The sequence below is a fragment of the Python bivittatus genome, unplaced genomic scaffold, assembly GCF_059951505.1.
Source record: "Python bivittatus isolate LINGU-HERP-01145 unplaced genomic scaffold, Pbiv_v1 ctg000070_np1212, whole genome shotgun sequence".
Taxonomy (NCBI): Eukaryota; Metazoa; Chordata; class Lepidosauria; order Squamata; family Pythonidae; genus Python; species Python bivittatus.
Genome location: NW_028277034.1, coordinates 25,668,697 through 25,692,549, shown reverse-complemented (window position 1 = coordinate 25,692,549; position 23,853 = coordinate 25,668,697). Strand labels below are relative to the sequence as shown.

The 23,853-nt window shown below is 35.0% G+C and overlaps 1 protein-coding gene across 1 annotated transcript in view; it reads right to left on the bottom strand.

Moving 5' to 3' along the window:
* The window catches only part of SLC7A11 (solute carrier family 7 member 11), a 64,291-nt gene extending 48,788 nt beyond the window's left edge, over nt 1–15,503 (bottom strand). The window contains exons 1-3 of the mRNA XM_007430906.4: nt 14,956–15,503; nt 11,857–11,983; nt 8,264–8,379 (exon numbers count right to left, since the gene is read on the bottom strand). Of these exons, the coding sequence (XP_007430968.2) occupies nt 8,264–8,379; nt 11,857–11,983; nt 14,956–15,226 (514 nt within the window). The 5' untranslated portion in view covers nt 15,227–15,503. The remainder of the gene's footprint in view (nt 1–8,263; nt 8,380–11,856; nt 11,984–14,955) is intronic.
* Between the last annotated feature and the right edge of the window lie 8,350 nt (nt 15,504–23,853).

Here is a 23,853-nt window from a genome sequence, read left to right as displayed (position 1 = left end):
GTTGACCTTTGTGTAACTTTTGGAGTGACCAGAATTGGGGGAGTGCAACCTTCATGGTCTTCCTTGATGTCTCAGTGGTTTTTGATATCATTGATCACAGTATCACCTCTAAAAGACTGAAGTCAGGAGAACTTTTTTGCAGTTCTTATTCCTGAAGGGTTGGTTCCAGTCAGTAGTGATGGGAGAGTAGACCTCTATTTGGAGACCTCTAATTTGTGGAGTGCCTCAAGGAACTCTTCTCCATGTACTCCTGTTTAACACTGATATGAAGCTGCTCAAGAAGGTCATTCCTGGCGTGAGGTTTGGTATAATCAGCAGGCTGATGTTACCCAATCATGCATCTTGTCTCTGGGCCAAACAGGTGATGTGCTAGAAGCACTGGCCCAGTGCCTAGAGACTATAAGGATCTGGATGAGGAAGAACAGATTTTAAGTGAATTCCTCCAAGGCAGAATGGCTTTGGATTTGTGGGTGGAATGATTTCAGGGAAATTCCATCTTTCACTCTGAATGGGGTTTCACTTCCCTACTCAAAGGTGGTTCATAATTTTGGAGTTTCCAAGACACAGCTCCTGCTTGAAGAGCAGATGGCAACTATGGCTAGGCGGCTTTTTCACAACTGCATCTTGTGCACCAATTGCAAACTTTCCTGGATCAGGATGGCCTGCTCATGGTCACTCATGTCCTAGCCACCAACTATTTAAATTACTATAACACATTCTACATGGATTGCCCTTGAAGAACATCCAGAAGCTACTGTTGGTGCAGAATGAGGTTGTGAAAGAACGTAGACCTGGTCTTAGGAAGGCAGAAAAGAAGCATTAAGGGGGGAGAAAAGATTACTCAATCCTGAGAAAGGGGAATGCATGAGAAGGAAACTCAAAATAACTCCTCCTTGTTTGGCATAAGTTGTGGTTATGTGATGGAATGTATCTATGAAGAGGAGGGTAATGTGGGGGATAAAAACAGAGATCAAGACTAGGCAGGAAGGAGGAGGTGCATTCCATGAAGAGAAAGGAGACAGAAGACAACAGAGTCCTCAGGAGGAGCGTGGGAAGCAAAAGAAGTTCAGGATAGTCACTCTCTAGAATTTCCCAGGTATATCCACTTGTTGCAATAGTATAGATTTAGTCTATAGGTGTAAGCAAATAAAGGAACTTAACTCAAGTGAACTGTTTCACCATTGTTCTTGGGCTGGGCCTGACAGGTTAGGAGAAACTCTGACTGGTTTTAAAGAGTCTGTTATTCTACCCTACAACAGTACAAAACATTCCTGAAATCCCTGCTGTTTCTGTTTTCTGACCTTGCCTACCTCAAAGGGCTAACATCAGTCTGTTCTCTTCCCCCTTCCCAAGGCCCAGCCAGATTCATTCACACCAGTGACTGAGGCAATGATGGGTGTATCTCCATATAATTGGGTTGTCCCACTACTTTGGGAGCTGCATGGTTACCAGTTGGCTTCCAAGCATGATTCAAGGTGTTGATGTCATATTTAAGGCCCTATATGGGCCTTAACAAGGTCCAGACCTTGTTATCTAAGGGACCGCCTTCCCCTGTACTCATCTATCCATCTCACCAGATTAAACAGGGTCAACTCCCTCCAGATCCTGCCCTATGGGATTGTCACCTGGCAGGGTCTTAAAGACAGACATTCTTAGTGGTAGACTCCATTCTTTGGAACTTCCTTCCAGTGGGAAAATAATCAATCTCATCATTCAATAGTATTCAGGAAAGCTTTGAGGACCTACTTGTTCCATCTTGCAGAGCAGAAAGGTTTGACTAGAAGGTGCAGTTGCCAACACTTGTTATTTCCATTTGGTGCTTTTTAAAATTTTTATATTCATGTGTATAAGGGGCTTCTTAGAGTATTGTTACCCACCCAGAGCCTGGAGGAATAGGCAGCATACAATCAAAATAAATAAATAAATAAATAAATAAATAAATAAACAAACAAACAAACAAACTTTAAATTGTTTCATTTGTTTACCTATCCTCAACTTTAAACCTACCGGCTCCTGGCAAGGCAGCCCATGGCACTTTACAGTACAATCATAAATAACAGTTTCATCCCAGTTCTACAACAACTTAAAGAAAGTGTGGTGGAGGGTATTAAGCAGTTGCAGGAAATATGTATGTATCTTTTAATGCATTTCTTTTCATATATTAGTTTTAATATACACTAGGAGACCCACATCCTCAGTCATGGAAGCTGACTGGGTGACTCTGGACCAGTCACTCTGTCCCAGTCCAACCTACCTCACAGGGTTGCTGTTGTGGAGACAAAATAGGTTGAGAGAGTGCTATGTATGTTGCCTTAAGCTCCTGTATAAAAGGTGGGATATACATCTAATAAACAAATTGAGTTGGGTACATTATTTTCAGCAGTCTATGCATTTTTGTGTGCACAAAATACAAATGGACAAACATCGGCATTGTATAGTTTTCTACAAATAGCTTTTATCCTCCAATTTCTATGTTCAGTGTCCGGTGGGGACCATGAAAGCCATGAAAGTTTGGGAATCCTATTAGTGTCACTGTCTCACCAACCAGCATATAAGGAGAACTGGGTACTAAATTAAATAAGGCCAAAGCACATTTCTTGTTTTCTTGCTACATCAGAACCATCGAACTACTTTCTTAGTGAGTTTATTTTGAAGCTAGGGCTCTCTAAGAGTAAAAGCAAAAATCAGAAAGAGACCAGTGGACATAGACATAGATCATATATAAATTATATCCCAGAGAAACTGATCTGAGAGTCACAATAGTTTTGCATATTTTCTTTTCTTACAGTTGTTAGATCCAGAAGTATTAGATGGTATATGGCCAGGTGTTTGTTGTTTGTTTGTTTGTTTTGTTATGGTTGCACAATTTATAAAACACAAACATACAGGTTAATATTTCATGGCATCTCCCTATACATTTTTGCCTTACAGCAGTTCTAGAGTGCTTCATTAACCTCAACTGTGCTCACAGGCCACATGATGTATCCCTAAGTTGACATAACCCAAAACAAAATCAAAAATCAAATCTTTATTACGGTCAAAGACCAGCATAGGCATAACCCATTATTGAGGCTTCATGATTTCATTTGCTTCTGCAAGTGAAAAAAGCCACCATTTCCTTAGTAAAGTGATTAATCTGCAGGATCCTTGAAAGATCCAAATGCTTTTTTTTTTTTAATTCATAGAGCACAGTAATGCTTTTCCCAAAACATTCAAAATGTTTCACAATAGTAAAGGCTCTTAGCTGCATTTCTGCTCTCTATGAAGATCATTTAATGAGAATCAAGCCACTCTTTACTTTACTTCTTCTTGTCCCAATCAGAGCAGGTCTCCATGCACCTCTCATTGTGTTGTTGTTATAGCAAAGATATAGAAGGAGTGATGGAAAAGATACCACTAGCTTTTATGTTAATTCCCCAAGTGGATCAAAATGAAAGCTTTGCTGGCATCTACCCTAGGGCCACCATATCTGGACTGTAAAACAACCTCTACATCTAGCATCTTTTGTATTCTTCTGCTATCATCCAGTAGTTATCCATATTTTTGAAGCCAGATATGGTAGCACAAAGCTATCTCTGATCCAAACCAGAGAGATTTGGTGTTTGGGTCAGAGATATCATTCCACAGAATGCTTGATTTTTAATACTAAGATGCATAAAATCAAGCCTATGAACATCTGATCTATAATGAATGAGTTCCAATATAATAGAATGCCCAAACGGCTTGATTTCATGTCCATGTATAAGTAGTCTTAAGGACTACTTTTGAGAAAGGCACAACAAAAAACCCTAACAAAATTGTCATTCTATCGATATATTCTTTCTTTTGCTACTATGAGTTCCAACTTTCCTCTCTTTCTACATGTTTATGTTGAAGTGGTTTATACCTGTTACTCATATTAGAAATATATATACACACACACACACTCATCTTAAGTACTTACAGTTTTATAAGAATCTATGCATATTAAAGGTTGGTATTTCACTTTGATTCTCCTTGAAGTGTATTCATCATAAAATTTTGTTTTGTCTTCATTAGAATCCTCAAGGAATGTTTTTTTAGAAAGGTTGAATATCAGATTTCTTGTCCTGACATGGTATGAAATTTGAGGGCTCTCTGACTCATATGATTTAGTCACATTCAGTCATGGCTTCTTATTGATTTCAAGTTATTATGCATGTTCAAACATATGGTAGATAAAGATGTAAAAGTACTGTTGAATTGTACTACCAAAATGTGGAATTTGACATTTTTGAGGAATTCTGTCTTATTAATCTGGGTTTGGCAAAGATTATTATTTTAATGTAGCTGGAAAGAAATTTACAATCCCAAAACAATTATATAATGTTATTCAGAATATCTGTTCCTTTTGAAATGTTTTTTTATTCTAAATATGAGAAGAAGGAGCAATATGTTTCTAGATTTAATAGGTCTAGACTTAAATTTAAAAATTGAATTAAAGTTGTATTAATCTTAATATTATATGGAACTCTTTCCTTCTTTCTAGTTTTGTTTCCTTTTGTTTTAGTTTATTGTAATCATAAATATTATTTTATATTACTATCACTGATATGTTTTGCAATATTGCACTAATTAAAATAATTAAAATAAACTTATATTCTCCTTGATTGATACAATTTAATATTACAACAGAAATATTCACTTTTGTAACTATGCAAGTGTGATCAGCCACCCAAGCAATTTGCCTCATCTTCCTAACTTTGATGGTAGCTTTCAAAGCTGAAACTCAAAAGCAAAGGTCAAAAGCATAACTTCGGTAGGAAAAGTTGTCATTGCGGAGAGTTATATAGCAAATTGCTTCAGAAGATGAAAAGGCTAGAGTGACTGTTCTCTTATCATAGACGTATTTGTTAGATAAGAATTAGAATTAAGCACTGAGAGAAAATTGTTACAAAATGTTTTCTTGATGGTATTTAACACTCCTTCAAATTTACTAGGAAAATATGAATGAGCGCTAGAATTGTGATAAAGGAATGGTTACCAGACACATACAGTAATATATACACCATGGCTATACTGTATATAGCCTGTATCCTGCTCCTCAAGGATTTTTGCAGAACTCCAAGCCCAGTTCTCAACTGCCAATTTTTGGGGTGGGTGCTAAGAAACACAAAATTAAATTTAGCAGTTTCAAGACAGAGTAGAATGGGTGACTGGAAATAGAAAACCAAACTTAAGGAACAAGTGAATGAGTTAATGAGGCCTAATGAGCTTCTATGGAAGCTCCGTGTTTCATCTGTGTTTTCTTCTCAGTGTTGCATTTATCTCTGTAGTAAGAGCAGAACTAACACCCTAGCAAGAAATGTTTTTGTTCTCCCAGGCTACTTGGCCTTGTTTATAATATTCTTCCTCAGCTTCATATCTGTATCTTCCCTGTTCACCTTTTTATAGCTATTATCTCATTTATCTTTATGTGCTTCCCTTGAGAGCAGTGTGGCTTGCATTCAAAGGACTTGCTAAAAGAGGCTCCAACTGAAACAGCAATTTATCCACATTGTTGGCACAGCTTCTAATTTGGTCCCCATGATAACAATTTCTAGTCATTTCTATCTGCTGTTACATATGTCATGATTTCAGGAGAACTTTGTCCTCCTGCCATAGAGTTTTATGTTTAATTGCTGTATAATGATTGCTACCATCACTATCTCAAATATTTTTCTGTTAAATCAATCATAATGAAATCTCAGTCTAAATAATGTGGTTGTTGTACTAGAATCAAATATTTATTTTTGATAGATTTTCTTTCTGCTACCATACCATCAACCCCTTTGGAGGAATGTCTTCATTGTTCTGCTATCTTCCTATGATTTAATTCTATTAATAAGAACTTTAGATTTTAACAGAATTAAATGAAAAAAATACGTCCAGTATTTTTTTTCTCTTAAGTTTTTGTTTTATGAAAAAAAGATACAAATGATTAATGTTGTTCAAACAAGCCTTCATTAAGTTTGGGCAGCTGAAATTCAAGAACAGCAAAATGCAAGCTGCACATATTTTCATGGGTAATTAGAATTATCTTGGATGACTTCATAATTTTTGATGCCATTAACTTCCTTTCTAATACCTGGCTACTATTATTGTGGCATTTTTCTAACACTGCACTTCTGTCATAGATATACTGTATATGAAAAACATAAAATTAATTTTTCCTGTTCACAATTTCTTTATATTAATATTAAGCATGGTGCTGCCACATCTTTTCTATAATCTCTCAAAAGTCATTTGCCACATAATAATCCTTTTAAAAGAGATTTTTTAAAAATGGATGAATAGGTTTACATGCATTGTATGTGTGCAGTAGATACACTTAGTCAAGACAAACTAGATATCTGGCAACACCACATAGGGACTAATGAGATATGCTCAGACCCAACTCATTTAGACTTTACAGGTAGTCCTCAACTTATGACGAGTTGTGTAGCGACCACTGGAAGTTACAATGGCACTGAAAAAGTGACTTACAACCAGTCCTTGCACTTACAACAGTCTCAGCATCCCTGCAGTCATGTGATCATGATTTGGGCACTTGGCAACTGTCACGCATTTATGACAGTTACAGCATCCTGCAGTAATTGCCATTTGCAACCTTCCCAGCCAGCTTCTGACAAGCAAAATCACTGGGGAAGCTGGCAGGGAAGGTCGCAAGTTGTGGTCACATGATGTCTCGCTTAATGACAGTGGCAAAAAAGTTCGTAAACTAGGTGCAGTAACATGACACCTCACTTAATGAAAGCACCACTTAACAACTAATTTTCCAGTCCCTATTATGGCCATAAGTTTAGGACTACCTGTATATAAGAAAAGAAAATCGAACTTTTTGGAGCATCTTTAACACTTTCTATAAAGTGATCAAGCTGTTCAATGACAAATATCTATAGTCTCATCATTGGCACTAGACCTGGACACATTATTATTTCTGTTGTCACTAAGTTCAGTTACAGACAACTATCCAGTTCCATGATTGCATGATGTTTCCATTTAATTACTCACCCTGCAGTTAGTTTATTTATTTTTCTCAATTTATATCCTGTTTTCCTGTGGAACACTCAAGGCAGGCTAAAATATTCAATCATTAACATTTAGTGGCCTGCCAAAATGATGCATCTTTATCTGTCTTCTAAGTTGGAAAAACAGCTTCTGAAGGAGTACAATCCATAGCCTGGAGCAAAGCAAGAAAAGTCTGTCTCCCAGATGCCCAATAAATGGATCTGTGAAACCAGAAATACCTCAGTATTCAGAATGGCAAAGATGGTCTACCTGATAGCCAACTCCTAAAACACTTGAAGATCAAAAGTTAAATTCCAATGCTTAGAACTGTGCCAGAAAACAATAGGCAACCTGTGCAGATTTTTTTTTAACACAGGCATCATGTGATCCTGATATCATGTACCATTTCATAGCTTAGCTTACATATTTTGCAACTTCACAACTTCTTAAAATTTCCACAATTCTATTACCAGATCCCAGCCTCATTTTTTTCCCTCATATTATAACCTCAATTTGTTATGCTTTGCCTTCTTTAATTTGTTATATGAGGTATCTGATTAGATACCTCACTGAAATAATCTAATACAATGGGTACTCATGTTTTACTTCTGAAACACTGCAACTGAACTTCTGCAAAGGAGATGTGGCTTTTCTGCAAAAGGGATGTGGCACATTTCTCCTTAATCCAGAGTGTAGATATATGCAGTTTTATAACAACTTTCTTTCCTTTTGAACATACACCCACACAGAATCACTCATATATTGCATAATTTAAAAAGAACAGTTTGTTCTTCCAAATATATTTCAAAAGATTTAGTCTTAGATCATTAATATTCCATTTGAGTTTACTTTTTAATTTGCTTCTAATTAAATGTCAGTCATAGTAATTCTCACAATTTGAAATGTAAGTCCATCAACTAGAGCTCTATAAAGTTTTGCTTCAGATATTTGATTCCAAGGTGATTTGATTGAAATAACTTTATGAATCAAATTGGAAAATCAAAACAAATAACAGTATTGAATGTCTTTGCATCAAAGGATTTGGACATTTCTGAGCATGTACTGAAACACTTTTTCCTAATCAATTTGGATATCCAAATCAAACCAATTTTTCAAACTGATTCAAATTCTCAAGTCGAATAGATTCTCTGAAACACACTGATTTGCACATCCCACCATTAAACAAAGAATTGGTTTTAATGATCTGCTACTTATTTCTTGCCTCACCCCATTTCTACCAAAATTCAGTACTTACTAATTCCCACAGCTGTGATGAGTTTAACAGCAAGATCAGGGATTTCACACTGTACAAAAAATGGTTCCAATATGTAGCGTCCAAATGCCAGAGAGATTACTGCGGTGGCAGCAGGGCTGGAAAAGAGAGAGAAAGAGATCATTTTTCTAAGACTATTGATTTTGTGCCTATATTAAATATAAAGATGCTTCAAATAAATTATATGGATATGAAATTGCCAATACACATTTACATCCCCAATGGATGCTGAAAAATAATTTGATAGCTCAACCATCACAAGTAAAATTGCAGCTTTAAAAACAGGAGAATTAAACCTTGTACTGTACTCCTTTTTAAAGCTTTTTTTTAAAGTGAAATATATCTAAACAGCAAGTTAAGATAGAACAATTAAAAGTTAATTCACACTGATCTGATATGGTGTCAGTGAGAATTATTACTACTGATTAGTGTGAATTGTCTTTGATTTTACAACATCAGAATCTCACTACTGATTACCAGGTATTCTGGTTTGGCCTTTATAAAATTAAAATGAACCATTCTTTTAAAATTTAGCATTGTAGGAACAGTACCAATTGATTTATAACAGGAGTTAGAAACCTATTTTATGTGTATTGTGATTTTGGTAATGCAGAAAATTCTCTCGCAACAGTTATTGGTTTGAACAAGCATTTTTCTTCAATCACACAAACTATAATAATTCAAAAATGGTTTTCTTTATTTGTTTAAGTGCCAGATTTGGGTCAGCAAGTGCTAATTCATTCAGTAGTCTCAGAAGTTGCCAGGAGAGTAAAGAAATCAAAATACTCATGGTGATTTAGCATTTTTAAAATGCTGTTGTCATTTATAAAAACCAAATTCTTCCTTGTTTGCTGTGCTTGTTATGTTGAGTGTATGTGGCAATAAGATAAACTGGAATGAGGTAACTAGAATGGGAAATGAAAGAGGAAGTGAGAAAGCATGTTAGTGCCACAGAAATGAAATCTTTTTGGAATGTGAACTTGTCAGGTGTAGACTTGGTAAATGGATCGAGGGACTAAACTTTTTACACATAAACTGATTTAGCAATCCATATTCCATTTGTATACTACAATATGAAAACTGATTTTTAAAGAATAGTAACATAGTAAACAATGAGCATTTCAGACAACTGTCTGTTCATTAGTATAGTAGACTATGAGTTCTAATTTTAGTTTTACATTGTTGTAAATAAGCAACTAAGGCTCTAATGCAATATTTCTGAAATGGTTGAGGGATTACTAAATACTAAACAAGATTAATTTGCTCTCCTCCTTTTCCACACAAAGATACAATGATGGGAGAATTATCCTATTTTCTCATTACCCAGGGCCAAATAATACAATTCTAGACTGAGTGTGGTTTTTCACACTTTATGAAAATGTCTCTACAGGTAAATGTCCAGGAAGGATCCAGACAAACAACTCCTGCTCAGGTGACTTATCAAGTCATCCTCTGCTTATGCCTCAAAAACATAACAGAACATCCTTTTCCTATTCCACAAGCAAAACCATCAGCAATGTCAGATGAAACTTTATTACTTCAGCAGTGATAGTAAAATAGTGTCTCCACTACACCTGAAGCACCAAGTGGGGAGTGGAAAGGACAGGTTGCATGCCCATACACCAAAGAAACACCTAGGTAATTCAGGGAGCTGTCATGGCTGCCTCTCAATATCTGCAACCTCAGATGATCTGCTCATTCTCCCCAATATAATTCTGCCCAAGGATAAGACCAGTGCTGATGCTTGATTTGTCCAGCTACAGAGTTCCCATCAACTGACATATTCAACCTCTGGAAATCTGTAGCTTAGCTTTCCAATTTATTTTTGTTTTATCAGAAAAAGAAGAATATTAATGTAAAATATGAAATATAAAAATCCATATCCTACACATATGTGCAATCTATATACCCACATTCATGTATTGGGACTTGTATTTTCATTACCACTGAGTGATCACCTCCTGCCAAACTAAACAAATTATAAGTAAAATGGGGGGAGGGGGGAGTATATGCACCTCTTTTGAATGTGCCAGTCTTTCTGCTGCAGTAAAGTTATTATTGTTTGCAAGTAAGTCCCTTAAAAGTTGTCACTGTGCAACAGATTTTTGATTGAAGAATAACATGGTTTGATTAAATTTCAACGAGAATAATTACCTGATCCTATGTAAGGATAATTATTTTCTCTGTAAGTAGGGAGATGGCAATCAATTATCAAAAAACCAGAAATTATGGTCTTTGTAAAAAGATGTTTAAAAATCAGTGGTTCATGAATGGAGCATGCTAAATTCATAGTCAAAGTACTCAACAAAGTGCCCAACATTACACATTATAGTGATTTGGGGTTTCTTATACTCCAAAGGTATCCATTTTAGTCCAGCATTCTAAAAGGTTTTTGAGGCAAATTGATAGCACAAATTTTATATGAACTCAGCTGGGATCATGCCCCAATTTACAGCTCTTGAAATCAATCCAATCTAAAATGTCTAAGGCAATCTTTCACATTTCTAATTGTGTAGCCAATGTTATTTTGTGAATCTAAGCTAGTCTTCTGAAGGTAAAGGTAATATTCTGGATTACTACCTTTGAATATTGGCTAAAGTTAACCCCCTTGGGCTTGTGTCCCATTATATTCCCAACTTCCTGTCAGTTTTCTTGGACTCTTCTTTTGAAAGCTAGGTTCAAAATTGGTTTCAAATATGGAATTGGCTTAGAACAATTCAAACACTCTTGGCTCTCGGTTTAGAGTGCCACAGCCAATGATTAAGCAATAAATCAAGGATATGGACTGGATCACTAATTGGATATGTTACGGGTTCCAAATCATTATGATCTGAATAGAACTGGCTGTTCTCTGAAGCCAGCAGATTATTTCTTTAATATATCAGTGCCAAAATATAGACAGGCTTTTACTTTAGCGCTGTCTTGTCCTCAACAGTTCTATTTGGTACATAATGTATGTGAAAATCCATACTGCATGTGAGTCTGCTGTTTTGGAATGGCAGACTGAATCTATACAACTCATCCTCCTATACTGTATATTTTATAATTGCGTAGACACTCTCTTATTGCCCCACTTCACAGTGTCATCAATATATAATCCATTTTTTGTTTGCCACAGGAAAACCTATGTCTATATCTATGTCATCTATATCTGTATCTATATCTCTCACCAAATTTTGAGTAATAGCTTGTAAGACAAGAGAGGTCAAATATATTGCTGTCCTTTGATACAAAGCAGCTTCCCAAATTTCTTTTAAGTATACTACAGTTTGTGAGTTTAGGTTGGGAGTTTATTTTATGTGATTATTTATCACTTGTACATATGTGTGTGTGTGTGTGTGTGTATATACAATCTGGTAACTGACTTTTCTATAAGCTTATCTATGTTTGTAAAAAGACATCAAGCACTCAGATAGTCAATATATAAAATCTTGGGAAACATGCAAGAATAGGAAAAATTAAGAAAGAAAAGCCAGTAGGTTGTCTCAACTCAGATCACATTTACAATTGTTCTTTCATTTTCAAAGCACATAAGGAGTAGAATGACAGCATCAAAATAAGTTGTGTTTACTTACCGTATGATGAGTAGTTCTACCCAGACTCTTACAAAGGCAGGTAGTGGGCCAAAGGCTTCAAGGATATATGTGTAATGCCCACCAGATTTCTTAATACTTGTCCCTAATTCTGCATAGCAGAGAGCACCTATAAAAATACATTTAATTTTAAACTATAGTTTTGGCAAGCTTTATCAAAAAAATTTCATAATCAGAGGACAGGTGCTCTTTTTTTTTTTTTTTTTATCAGTAAGCAGACTTACATTCCACTGGTTTCCGGAGTACTCATGCAATAAAATGACATTTATTTACATTTCTTTTTTTCCCAGAAAACTATCAATCATTAACACAAGGCCAGTTCAGGTGAGTATATCAGAAATATTTTAAAATTGTCCTAACTAATCTTCTGCCAATACAGAAAAACCAAAGTGTTACAAATGGAAGTGTGGAAAACAGGAATTAAAACAAGATCTCATTATGGATCCTATTAGGAGCCAATTTGGGAATGTAATTGTAGCAGACTAATGGTGGTTCCAAATTGAGATAAATGCTAGTTGGAATGAAGTTGAGCTACTGTTAATCCTTCTCTGAAAAAGAAGAAAACCCCATAGGGATACAGTAAATGGGTTGCAACTGAGCTTCTTCCCCAAGGATTTCAAAATTGGAAAGCATCACAATAGAATCTCTGTCTTTCAAAGAACTCATAATTGCTTGCTGCAGGCACCCTGATTTGTTGTTGTTGTTGTTGTTGTTGTTGATTACACAGCCAGATGTTTAGGCTGGATTTGGCATTTTCATCCACCTATTGAGTCCTTCCCAAGGACCTGGGATAGGCAGATGTTGTTGTTGATGGTGTTAAAGGTATCGTCGCAGGATATAAGCTGTTCCAAGTAACACTACCTTTTGCAATTGACTAATGGTGATTTTTGTCAATGTTGATGGTGTTCAAGTGGTGCTCCAGATGTTTTGGGATTGCAGCCAAGGCACCTATTACTATTGGTACTATTTTTGGTTTCTTTTGCCATAGTTGTTCTACTTCCAAATATACATCTCTGCCCCTGTGAATTAAGCGATGCTCTGAATGTCTTATCCTGGTGTGATGGCTCCCTTACTATGGTTAACATTATCTATTCATGTTTTGTGTATTTTTTATAGATTTTATAGTTTTAATGATTGTTTTATATGTATTTATTGGTTCTTTTTAATTGAGCGTTGTACGCCGCCTAGAATAACTCTCTTGTGAGATGGGTGGCTATACAATCAATCAATCAAAATCATTCTCAGTAGAAATTACAAGGCAAACTTAGTGAAAAGTATCAATAAATGGAAATAAACATTAGTCCTGATTCATAAGAAAATATACAATTTTCTAAAATAAGCATCTTCAGAATTCTGTTCATAATATTATATTTCAACATGCCTGGCTAAATAGATTAATTTGGTGTAATCTAATCATTCAATTCTTAAAAATTCCACAAGGAACAAAAATGGAAAATGGAATAGTTTGGAGGCAATGTTAATCATACTGAGCATGAGAATATTAGGAAGAATTTTACTGCTAAACTCATTCTCAATGAATTTATCAGAAAATATTTGTGTGTTGCAAATTTCAGAAAGTAAAAATTATTTCTGTTCCCCTAGTCATTCCACAAAAAAAAAAAAAAAAAAAGCAGCATAAGTGGAAACAATATCATTGTAAGTAGTTCAGAAGATGGATTTATTTTATGGATAATCCTTAGAATATCCATGTTGGTTACCCAATATAGGCATTGCAAAAATTTTGGACTATACTATTCCTACTGTTGCTAGCTGAAGTAGTTATCTACCTAGAAATGATCATAATTATAGCATAAGACATTTTTGATGACCGTATCTGAGAATTTTGGAAGTCTGAAATCTAGATATCCATAAAGCACTAGATTGAGAAAGCAACTGCAGATTATCCTTGGTGTGACAATTCTATATCCTACCTCTGATCAAAATCCAGTTTGCTTTTGTAAAGCAACTTGTTTATCAAGGGTGGATTCAACCTTGCCTCTGCTCTTTAAAGTGCAGAATAAACTGACAGAGAGCAACATTCATTCCTCTTCTTGTGTGGATATTTGATATTCACCCTAGTTTATCCCCTGTTTCTAATGCTAGAAAATAAGTAGTATGGGCTAATAATAATAACTCTAGTCATGTGGGTTATTGCACTTAGCTGATTATGGCAGTCAATGAATTCATTGTCTGGTCAGTTTAAGGAGGAGATATAAGCCTAACATCAATGGTTCTTTGTGTTCTCAATATAATTATTAACATTTAGAGAAACCCAAAGCCATTTTTAAGCAATGCCATTCTGTACATTGTAAAATTGTCAAGCGGATTATTAATGCTGCCCCTCAATAGTGCAATGATGTATGTAACTCCTCAGAAGGACTTACACTGTTCAATAATAAAAATGCATAGGATTGCTACTAAAGTTTTAATTTAAAATCTCTAGAATCTTCCTTTAAGTCAGAGCAGTTGCTAACATTACAAGTACTTTGATCAAGATAAGAATGCTTCTGAGCATGGACTGGGGATTTTACTTTTACCAAATAATCTTCCCTATCAGCTAGGGTTAGAAGTAAGGAACTCCAGATCAGCATCTACAAAAATTCCAGGAAGACCTCAGTCTCATAATATTACTTTTCAAAAAAAAATGTAAGTCTATATTACTATACTTTGGGGGGGGGCAGCAAATTATTCAGCTAAAATGTACTCCATTAAGAATTATCTTTATACATCACTGAGTTACGTATATATTTTTTTCCTAGATGTTTTTGAGACTGAAAAGTTCATCTCCCAGTTGGAACATCTGCAAGCCTGCTGCAACTTGCTTTTAGAGATCAAACAGAAGCAACACAAACAGCAGATTTTATGATCAAGGAAGCTCCTTTCTTTGTCTATTTTGGGGAGCCCCATCTACTTTGAAAATGCAGCTTAAATGCATTCAGTACAGAAGCCACAATAATTGTGACTCTCCAACCAAACTTTTGATCTTCAGACTTTGTGTGTGTGCTTCTGCAGATAGACAGACGTATATCACAACCACAGCTAACCACCCCATGGATCAGTTAAAAATTTTCACAAACTTACCAAAGAGTGAAAGAATGCCACAGACAGTCCAGACAGTCAAGGACATTCCCACATTGCCTGTGTTCTGGAGGATTCCCTTTGGAGAGATGAAGATTCCCGCTCCAATTATAGTGCCAATTATAATGGATACTCCTCTCAGAAAAGTTATTTTCTTCTTCAGCACCACTTTGTCTCCTGGGTCTCCCTTGAAGTCATAAGTTGAAGGCAACTTAGATTGTCCCCGTGGGTAGCTTCCATTAGAAAGTGACGAGACTGGAGACTTCCTAAACATGTTTTAGAGCAGCTCACACAATCAACAAAGAATATTATTTTTTTAAAAAACCCTTCTCTGTTCTTTCTTCCTCTCACCGACTTTTCTAAGCTAATTGCTATTGCACACACTCCCTTCCTGCCTATAGCCTTTAAACCTGCTTTTGCCAACAGGTATAAAGCTCCTCAGGTGTCTTTGACTTTTCACTTATATCAAAATGCTGAAAAACACCTGCCTCTTGTCTCAATTACTTTGGTGCTGTTCTGTCATTGGAAGCCAGCTCCACTTCTGTATGGCATTGTACTTAAGCTCCCCTGTCATACCAAGTTAGCTTTGCTGAATGATGATGCAAATTCCCCAGGTTTGCATCAGCCATAGGAGCTAGTTCCAGCATTACTCAGCACTTTTTCTGCTTTTTTTTTCAGAGTAGCAGGCTGTTGCACAACTAACTCAAACTCGTATAGAAAATACACACACACTCCCAAATGCTAACCAATCCCTAGTTAAAAGATTATTCTACTGGCATATTTCCAAATATTTAAAAAGACTCCTAATGTGAAACACATCTGTTTCCAAGCACAAAGCCCTGTAGCTAACAAGTGGGAAAAAGCAAATCAAATATAGGGTGTGACTTCTTATTACTAACCAGTTTTTCCTACAGTATAAAAAAGAAGAATCCACATACATGTTTTTATACAGTTTATATAGACTTAATGAAAATTTTCCTTAAAGATTTTCTACATTTATAAAAAAAGATTCCATGTCTACCTCTTTACTTCCCTGGGTTGCCTATCAACTGAGACAATCCAGGCTATATTCCAATTGCTGTGTTTACTTGACCCCTCCATTATGAAAACATTCCTTCTGCCAGATCAGTCAGTTTATTGGAAGCTAGAGCATTGTTTTCCAAAGATACATGTTACCAAATGCTGAACAAAGGTATATCTCATTGTCCTGTTGTTGCCATGCTCTTTTAAACAAGTTAACTTTGCTTTGACTTCCTGCCTTGTATGACTAAATAGTCTTTCATGCACCTCGTAAATCATATGTACATTGAAAGGGGGTGGGGTCATGCTGGATGATCCTGACTCTGATTTCTATGGCTGTAGTAGATATTATAAAAGAAGTGCTACAAGTCTTTCTACATGTGGAGTCCTTGGGGTTCTATGAGTTTGGTGATTTTCTTGCAAACATTTCCAGCTAGGATACATCTCCAGTGCTAGAATGGCACTCCATTCTAGCACTAAAGATGTTACCTAGCCAGGTAATGAAACATTTGCAAGAAAACAACCAAGCTCAGAGAATCCCAAGGACTCCACAGTTCAACCTTGACCTACATATATTCTCTTCTATTGGTCTTTCTACATGTTCAGGAATTCTGTATAATCTGAGTTTCTGATCAAGCAAAAAAATCTATAGTGATTACTTAATCCAATACTTAAGGGTTGGGGAACTGTGGCTTCCAGTTGTATCAAACTATATAAATTGCTCACCATCAACCATGCTGGGAGTTACAACTCATTGACCTTAAAAGGGCCATAGATTTCCCACCTTAATTCTGAATGATACAGTGCAGTCTTCCACAACTGAATGCCCTTCTGCCATGTTCGGACTTTAACACTCAAATTCCCAGGTTATATAAGACAAGCTCTGTTGGAGGATTCTGGAAATTGTCTCAACATATCAGAGAGTACCAACTGGGAAATACTGTCACAGAGTTTAATATCAGGCAATAAAATGAATGCATTAAACTAGCACTGAAGTCTACTGAAATTACTATGTAAACTCTTTTACAGACAATAAACATACTCTCCTTCAAGTCTATATTGACTCCTAGTTTCTCAGATTTTCTTTCCTGTCCCACAAGTTGCCAATTACTTATTTCTAGCCTAGAATTAAGAAAAAACAATGAACATCATATTTAGACATCAGGGAGCAGGACATCATATTTTAGATTAGCATAATTTAATTTCCTACTCCTATGTTGCATCATTTGCAGGAAGATTCATCTTCAAATAATCCTCTTCTAAGCCATTGTTTGTGAACTCTATGTGTCATACATTATCCCAAACAGGAAATCTGCCCACTGCCATAGTTAAAAGTGTTCCTTAACTATTTACACTGATGCAATAGTAGCATTGAAAACCTATGTAAATGAATCCTTCAACAAATATTGTACAGAAAACAATCATTCCCATAAAATGTTCATCTAGAGCATAAAAGAATACTGTGGGGTGTTTTGAGGGACAAAGGAATTATAATTGCTTTTGCACTGTAATCCTAAATCAGAAGCATGTGGAATGAAATCAGAGATATCGCAGATATACAGTGATTTGGGACGGTGCTGCCCATGCTAATCCTGTTTAGGAGCATTCACCACTTCTTCCTTATAAGTACTTAACTGGTCTGTCAGGATCGTCCTGGGACACTATGTATTAATCATTAAGAACAGGCAAGTGCTCTACCGACTGATGCTTGGCAAAAATTCTTTCTCAGTACTTTTCCTTTTGTAAAACTATCTTAATACTACCAATAAAATGACAGGCTTGAAAAAATTATTATAAGACTACTAATTAAGCAAATTATTTAATTAGTCTCAGTAATCAGCTATAAGATGTGTTTTTGCTCTGATAGACCATACCTCTGAAAGAGAAAAAAAAAACTGGATGGAAAAGGAATGAGGATTTATATATATAGGGGACCATGATGGAGTAGAGTTAGTGGATAATGTTTTTGCATCAAACCTTAAATTCAACTTTCTACAATTTGCCACCCTGATGTGCTTGGATTAGATGATTATTCAGGGATTTAGATGATTATTGTGACTGGCAAAATACTACTTATAGAACTGACCTGTCTTCTTCCACAACTATTCTTACCATAAGTAATCCTAGGATTCCTTTGTACGAATCTTTAATGTAGCTAGCCTGCCTCAGAACCACTGTCTGAAAGACTGTGTCCATACTGTCTTACATATGTGGTTCCATGCAAAATAAAATGGCCACCACTATAAAATCTGGCTAGATATCATTCATTTGGGGAAGGACAAATAAGAATTGGCAGAGATCTTAATAGTAAAAGTGACCAACCTAAAACAAAATCCAACTTGGGGGGGGGAGGGTTGGTTTAAAAAAATTTGTAAGAGCTTTTTCTAAAAAAGTAAATATCAAAGAGGCATGAATGAAAGGCAAAAACCTGTATTTCATAGACAGAAAAAACAGTGGGAAATAAAAGCTTGATCCAGGCACAGTCATATGGGAAGAATGATCTGCAAGTTGTTTTATCAGTTATAATGCAACTTTGCAGATAAACCTCAAGCATTAAACCACTGTAGAAAGAGTATAAATTAACTATATTTCAACGTATTTCAGGATATTTCCAAATAATCCCCACTATCCATAAACCCAGTAGATTTATTTGAGTGTTGATCTGACAAATACAAATTGTATATTGTTTCAAAATTGTTAAGACATGGAATGAGATTTAAAAAGATACGTTAAGATGGGGAAAATTACAATTGTCATTGCTGGGAAGAATTTCTGTGATTAAGGTAAATGTTTTACCTAGAATGTTAGTCTTGTTTCAAATATTACCTGTTTTGACAACTGATGTTCCATTTAAACAATGACATAAAGATATATCAAGATATATAAAATTTATTGTATGGCAAGATAAAAAACCATGAATTAAGTATAAAATATTACAAGATGGTAAAGAGGAGGTTTAGGTCTACCAAATTTGAAATTGTACTTTGTAGCTTGCTGTTTAGTTTGGATGAAAGATTGGGTGACTTTGAGAAATAGAAGGTTATTAGAACTAGAGAGACATGATCTAACATTTGGGTGGTGTGGCTATGATAATGTAGATTTTAAAAATCACTTTACTAGACATGCCATATATGAGAATATGGAACAGATATACACCTAGGTTATCCCTGAAGGTTCCTTTATGGTTATCACCACAAGAAGCTTTTTATAGAAGAGAAATTATAACTAAGCACGGATGGTTAACTTATGGTAATGTATTGGATTTTTCTCAAGGGGACTTCAAATTAAAGACAAAAGAGTATTTGACATCAGAATGTTATATATGTCAACAGTTTTAATATGTAAAATTATAAGAAAGGTTTAAAGTAAATAAAAGGACTTCTGATTTTGAACATGGTTAAACTGAATTTGAAATAGAATTATGTACTAATGATGAACATATTATCGCTAAGATATATAAACTTTTATTGAAGTTAGAAACATAAGTTGAACAAGTCAAAGAATGTATGATAAAGTAGACCAAAATTTTGGGGTATAATATACCAATGGTACAATGGGAGAATATATGAATGAAAAGACTGAAATTTACATTGTGTTATAATCTTAAAGAAAATTTTTATAAAATGATATATTGTTGGTACTTGTCACCATAAAAGATCTAAAATGTATAAAGGTACTTTGAATTTATGTTGGAAATATGAACAAGAGGGGATTTTTTATCAAGTGGACTTGTAAAAAAGCTAAAAAAAAATGGAATCAAATACATATATTAATCCAGAAGATTTTAAAGACTAATATACAATCGAAACCAGAGACTTTTCTTTAGGGGTTGATGGACAAACAGCTGAAAAAACTCATGGACCTTTGTTTCTATATATGATAACAGTAGCAAAGCTTTTAGATGCACAAAGGTAGAAAGACTTGAGATTACCTACAATGGAAGAATGGAGGGTAAAGTTGATGAAGTTGGCTGAGATGGCGAAGCTGACAGCTTTGATTAGAGAAAAGACATTGAATAATTTGAACACTAATTGGAAGCCATTTTTGGACTTTTTGTGTGAAACAGAAAATTATGGATTTGATGATTAGAAATAATACAGGATGATAGAAAAAAATAAAGTTATATTGTAAACGTAGAGTAAGAGTTTAGTGTAAACTGATACTTATATCTGTTGTCAGGAAAGTCAGAAGTCATTCTTTTTTGTACTTTTTCTTTCTTTCCGTTCTTTCTTTTTGCCCTTTTGACTTTCTCCTTTCTTTTCATTTTTGTTCTTTCTTTCCTTTCTCATTCTTTATTTTCAATATTTCTTTTTGTTAATTTTTATTGTTCTTACCTTAAAATCTAATAAAGTTATTTCATAAATAACTTCTTCAAAGTTGTAGTGTATTTCTTCAAAGGATACAGAATTATATTTACTTGTCTTTTTATCTTTACCATTTTTTTCTTTAAATGTAATATTAATTTTATAAAATAAGAAGCTAAAATTTAAGAAGCTAAGGAAAATCACCATAGTTCAAATAAAGACAGTAAATTCAGTTTTTGTCTCTCCAGCAATATATGACTGCTGTGTATAGCTTCTTCTGGATTCAAACAGTTGTCTTAACAACAAAAAAAGAAAAAGAAAAAGAAAAAGAAAGATAAACTAAACATAAAAAAAAACCTTGGGAATAAATAGTGCAAAATGCCATAATCTAACTTTTAAAATCTTTCAGTCAAGTTCAACTCATGATGAATGCCAAATATTAAATATTCTTACAGATTGATATTTAATAATACTGATATATTTTCTTCATATTTTAGCTTAAAAAGCCATTTTTTACTAAAATATATGGAGAAATATTAGTATCTTTGAATACAAATTTGTGAGAGTATTTGGCATTGTCCAAAACTGGAGACAGAACCTTCTGATAACTGATAGTGCTAACAGCTTTGCTTTGTTTTGTTTTGTTTTTGGAAAATGATGTGTCCTAAAATATGGTAGCAGTCATCTATCTGACACATATTATGTGGCTGTCCAGTTTTAACGTGTTTGGATGAATAGATTTATTTAATATTGGCCTTTAAAAAAACCCAACTATCTGAGCAAACCATAAGATGTTTCCTAGGTTGACAAGTGTGCAGAACAGTATGGATCAGATACAGTAAATAGGTAGGTTTGGTCCAATGAGATAAACTATATAGATGTGGTAATTTAAAAGCTCATAATTAATTGGTGTGCCCATACTAGAATATAATCCTTGATTCTTAGTGATTTATCAGGATTCCTACAGCTTTTATGCTATGCAAAGCAGCTCAGATTAAAACAAATTAAAAAGCAAAGCAGCTCAACTGGAGGTTTTAGTGAGAATAAATTATGCTGTTTTCAGGGCAGAATTAAAATTTAGGGAAAGTTGTTTTACAATACTTTTTATGACAGTGTTGTTTAAACAGTAGCCAAGTTTGTCCTTCATGGTATAAGCCAGAAATTTTAGCCAGAAGAGTGGCTAAACAATTCATGAGAAACAAATAGGGCACTGCTGGTCTCCAAAAATTTAAATTTTGCTTTTGTTCCAAACAATTGGGTGAAAAAAATCAGATTCCTTTTTTTTAAATAGTCCTCCCTTTATTTTGAGATCTCTATTTTACTCAGACAACATTCTCATGAGGCAGATTTGATTGAGAAATAGTGACTGATAATTCAATCATCTAATGAATGAGCTGAATGACCTAGCTGGGCTTTGAACTTGCTCTGTATTTTACCAACCTGTTTCTAACCGAAATTCTGTTTCTAATCTGTGCACCCATATTCACCCTCATATCCTAGTTTGTTGTATTCTCGAAGGCTATGCACACTTTAAAATATGATTTTGAACTTGGTGAGCACAATAACTCTCTGCCATTTTTATGGCACCTCTATCCTATTTAGAGCTAGGTATATAAAAGCCTATTCAGATAACAAATATTTTTCTAATGGTATATTATCTGTATACAACAGGTGAATCAGGATGGGGAAGAGAACTTTCAGGAAAAAAATATACTGATATAAATCTACATATCGACCACAGAATATAGAATCAAATCTCTGATTTTAAATATTGGTGTGGGAAAAAAATCCCTTGAAGACTGAGCAGAGGTCAAGTCCACCACTGTAAACTGCTATTGCCTGGAATTTTATTTTTTTCCTTTTATATATGAAACAAAGTTTCCACATCCAGAGTAGGATTTTTGTGCCTCCCCTTTCCTTTACATGTTCCCAGTTTCAAGGACAAAAAGATTCTGGGATTTAGAGGGCCTTTAGGAATCATACAAAGAAGCTGCACAAGGAAGAAAAGATTGTCAAATATTGTTCTTCCTTTATATGAATTAACACTTTAGAATCTGAGTTGAAACATAGATGTAAGGCCTATTATTCAATAGGATTGCTTCACATAATGTGCACAGGAGGGCAGGGTGTTGATTTACTTATTTAAGTTTTACATAAAGAAGTACAAAAAAAGAAGAAAACAAAAAGAGAAAGATATGAAAAAGAGCAACAACAAAAAACCAACAAGGAACTTAACAAAAAATACAAAAGAAACCAACCAAAATGGGTGGGGGGAGGAGAGAGAGAGAGAGATTTCAAATATTTAACAAATGTCAAACCAGTTTCTAATTCTACATTTGAAAAGATGGCTAACATTGCAAAATATCATAAAATCCATGCCAAAGAAAAAGAGTAATTTTTTGATTAGTTGATAAAATTGCCTTTTCAAAAACAGATTACATGTCTCTTCAATCCAGTCCTTAAAATCAGGAATGCTACTACATTTCCAATTTCTCAAAATAATTATCTTAGCAACACCCCAGGCCCAGTATAGCAATAACTCCTTAAAAATAGTCAGATCCCAGTTTTGGAACATAATTTAAGGTAATATTAATGACTTTTACATTTTAAAAAAATCCCATAAATCTAGTTATGTACATTAAAATATTATTCCAAAAAATATAAATAATCCATAAAATCAAATTATATTAGTCAATGAGCCATATTTTTTTTTACATCACCAACAAAGAAAATCTGACATCCATCCTTTCAAATACATTCTTTGGGGTGTCCAATAGACTTTAAATAAAATCTTATGATGAGTTGGTTTTCATTTTAAATTCACTGAAGGAAATTTAATGTTTTTTTTAAGGCTGTTTCCATTTATGTTCTGTAGGCATATTGCAGATGAAATTGTTCATATTTGCTCTAATTTGACTCTGGCCTTAGTGCAGGTCCTGTGGAGTTGACTGAAGCACATCCTAGTTTGATTATCTGGGCAGAGTTTGATCCTGTTAATCTTGAGAAAGTGGCAGGGTTCTCAGGGCTGTAGGTTCTCCTATCCCAGCTTCACAGGGCCTTGGATGAAGGGGATTATCTGGACCCCTTCAGGCCATAGTATGGGATTGAAATGCCTTTGGTTGTACTTATGGATGACCTCTGGAGTGAGCGGGAAGGGATAATGTATTCATCCTTCTTGATAGCTTCTTGATCCCTAAGTGGCTTTCAATACCATTAACCATGTAACCCTTCTGGACTGGTTCCAAGGGTTAGGAGTTGGGAGCACCATGTTATGCTGATTCTCTTCATTCCTCCAGGGTCAGTTCCAATCAGTGTTGATGAGGGAAAGAAATATGCCCCACAGCCCCTCATATGTGGGATACCTCAGGACTTGACTGTTTCCCCACTCCTGTTTAATATCTATGAGAAGTTGCTTTCTCCACTCCTATCTACATGAGGTCATAAATGGTATGGGGTGAAGTATCATCAATAAGCTGATATTCAGCTGTATATCTCCACCTCTGGCTGGCCAAGTGATGCTGTGGAGGATCTGACTCAGTGCCTGGAAACTAGGGGGGTCTGGATGGCGATGAACAGG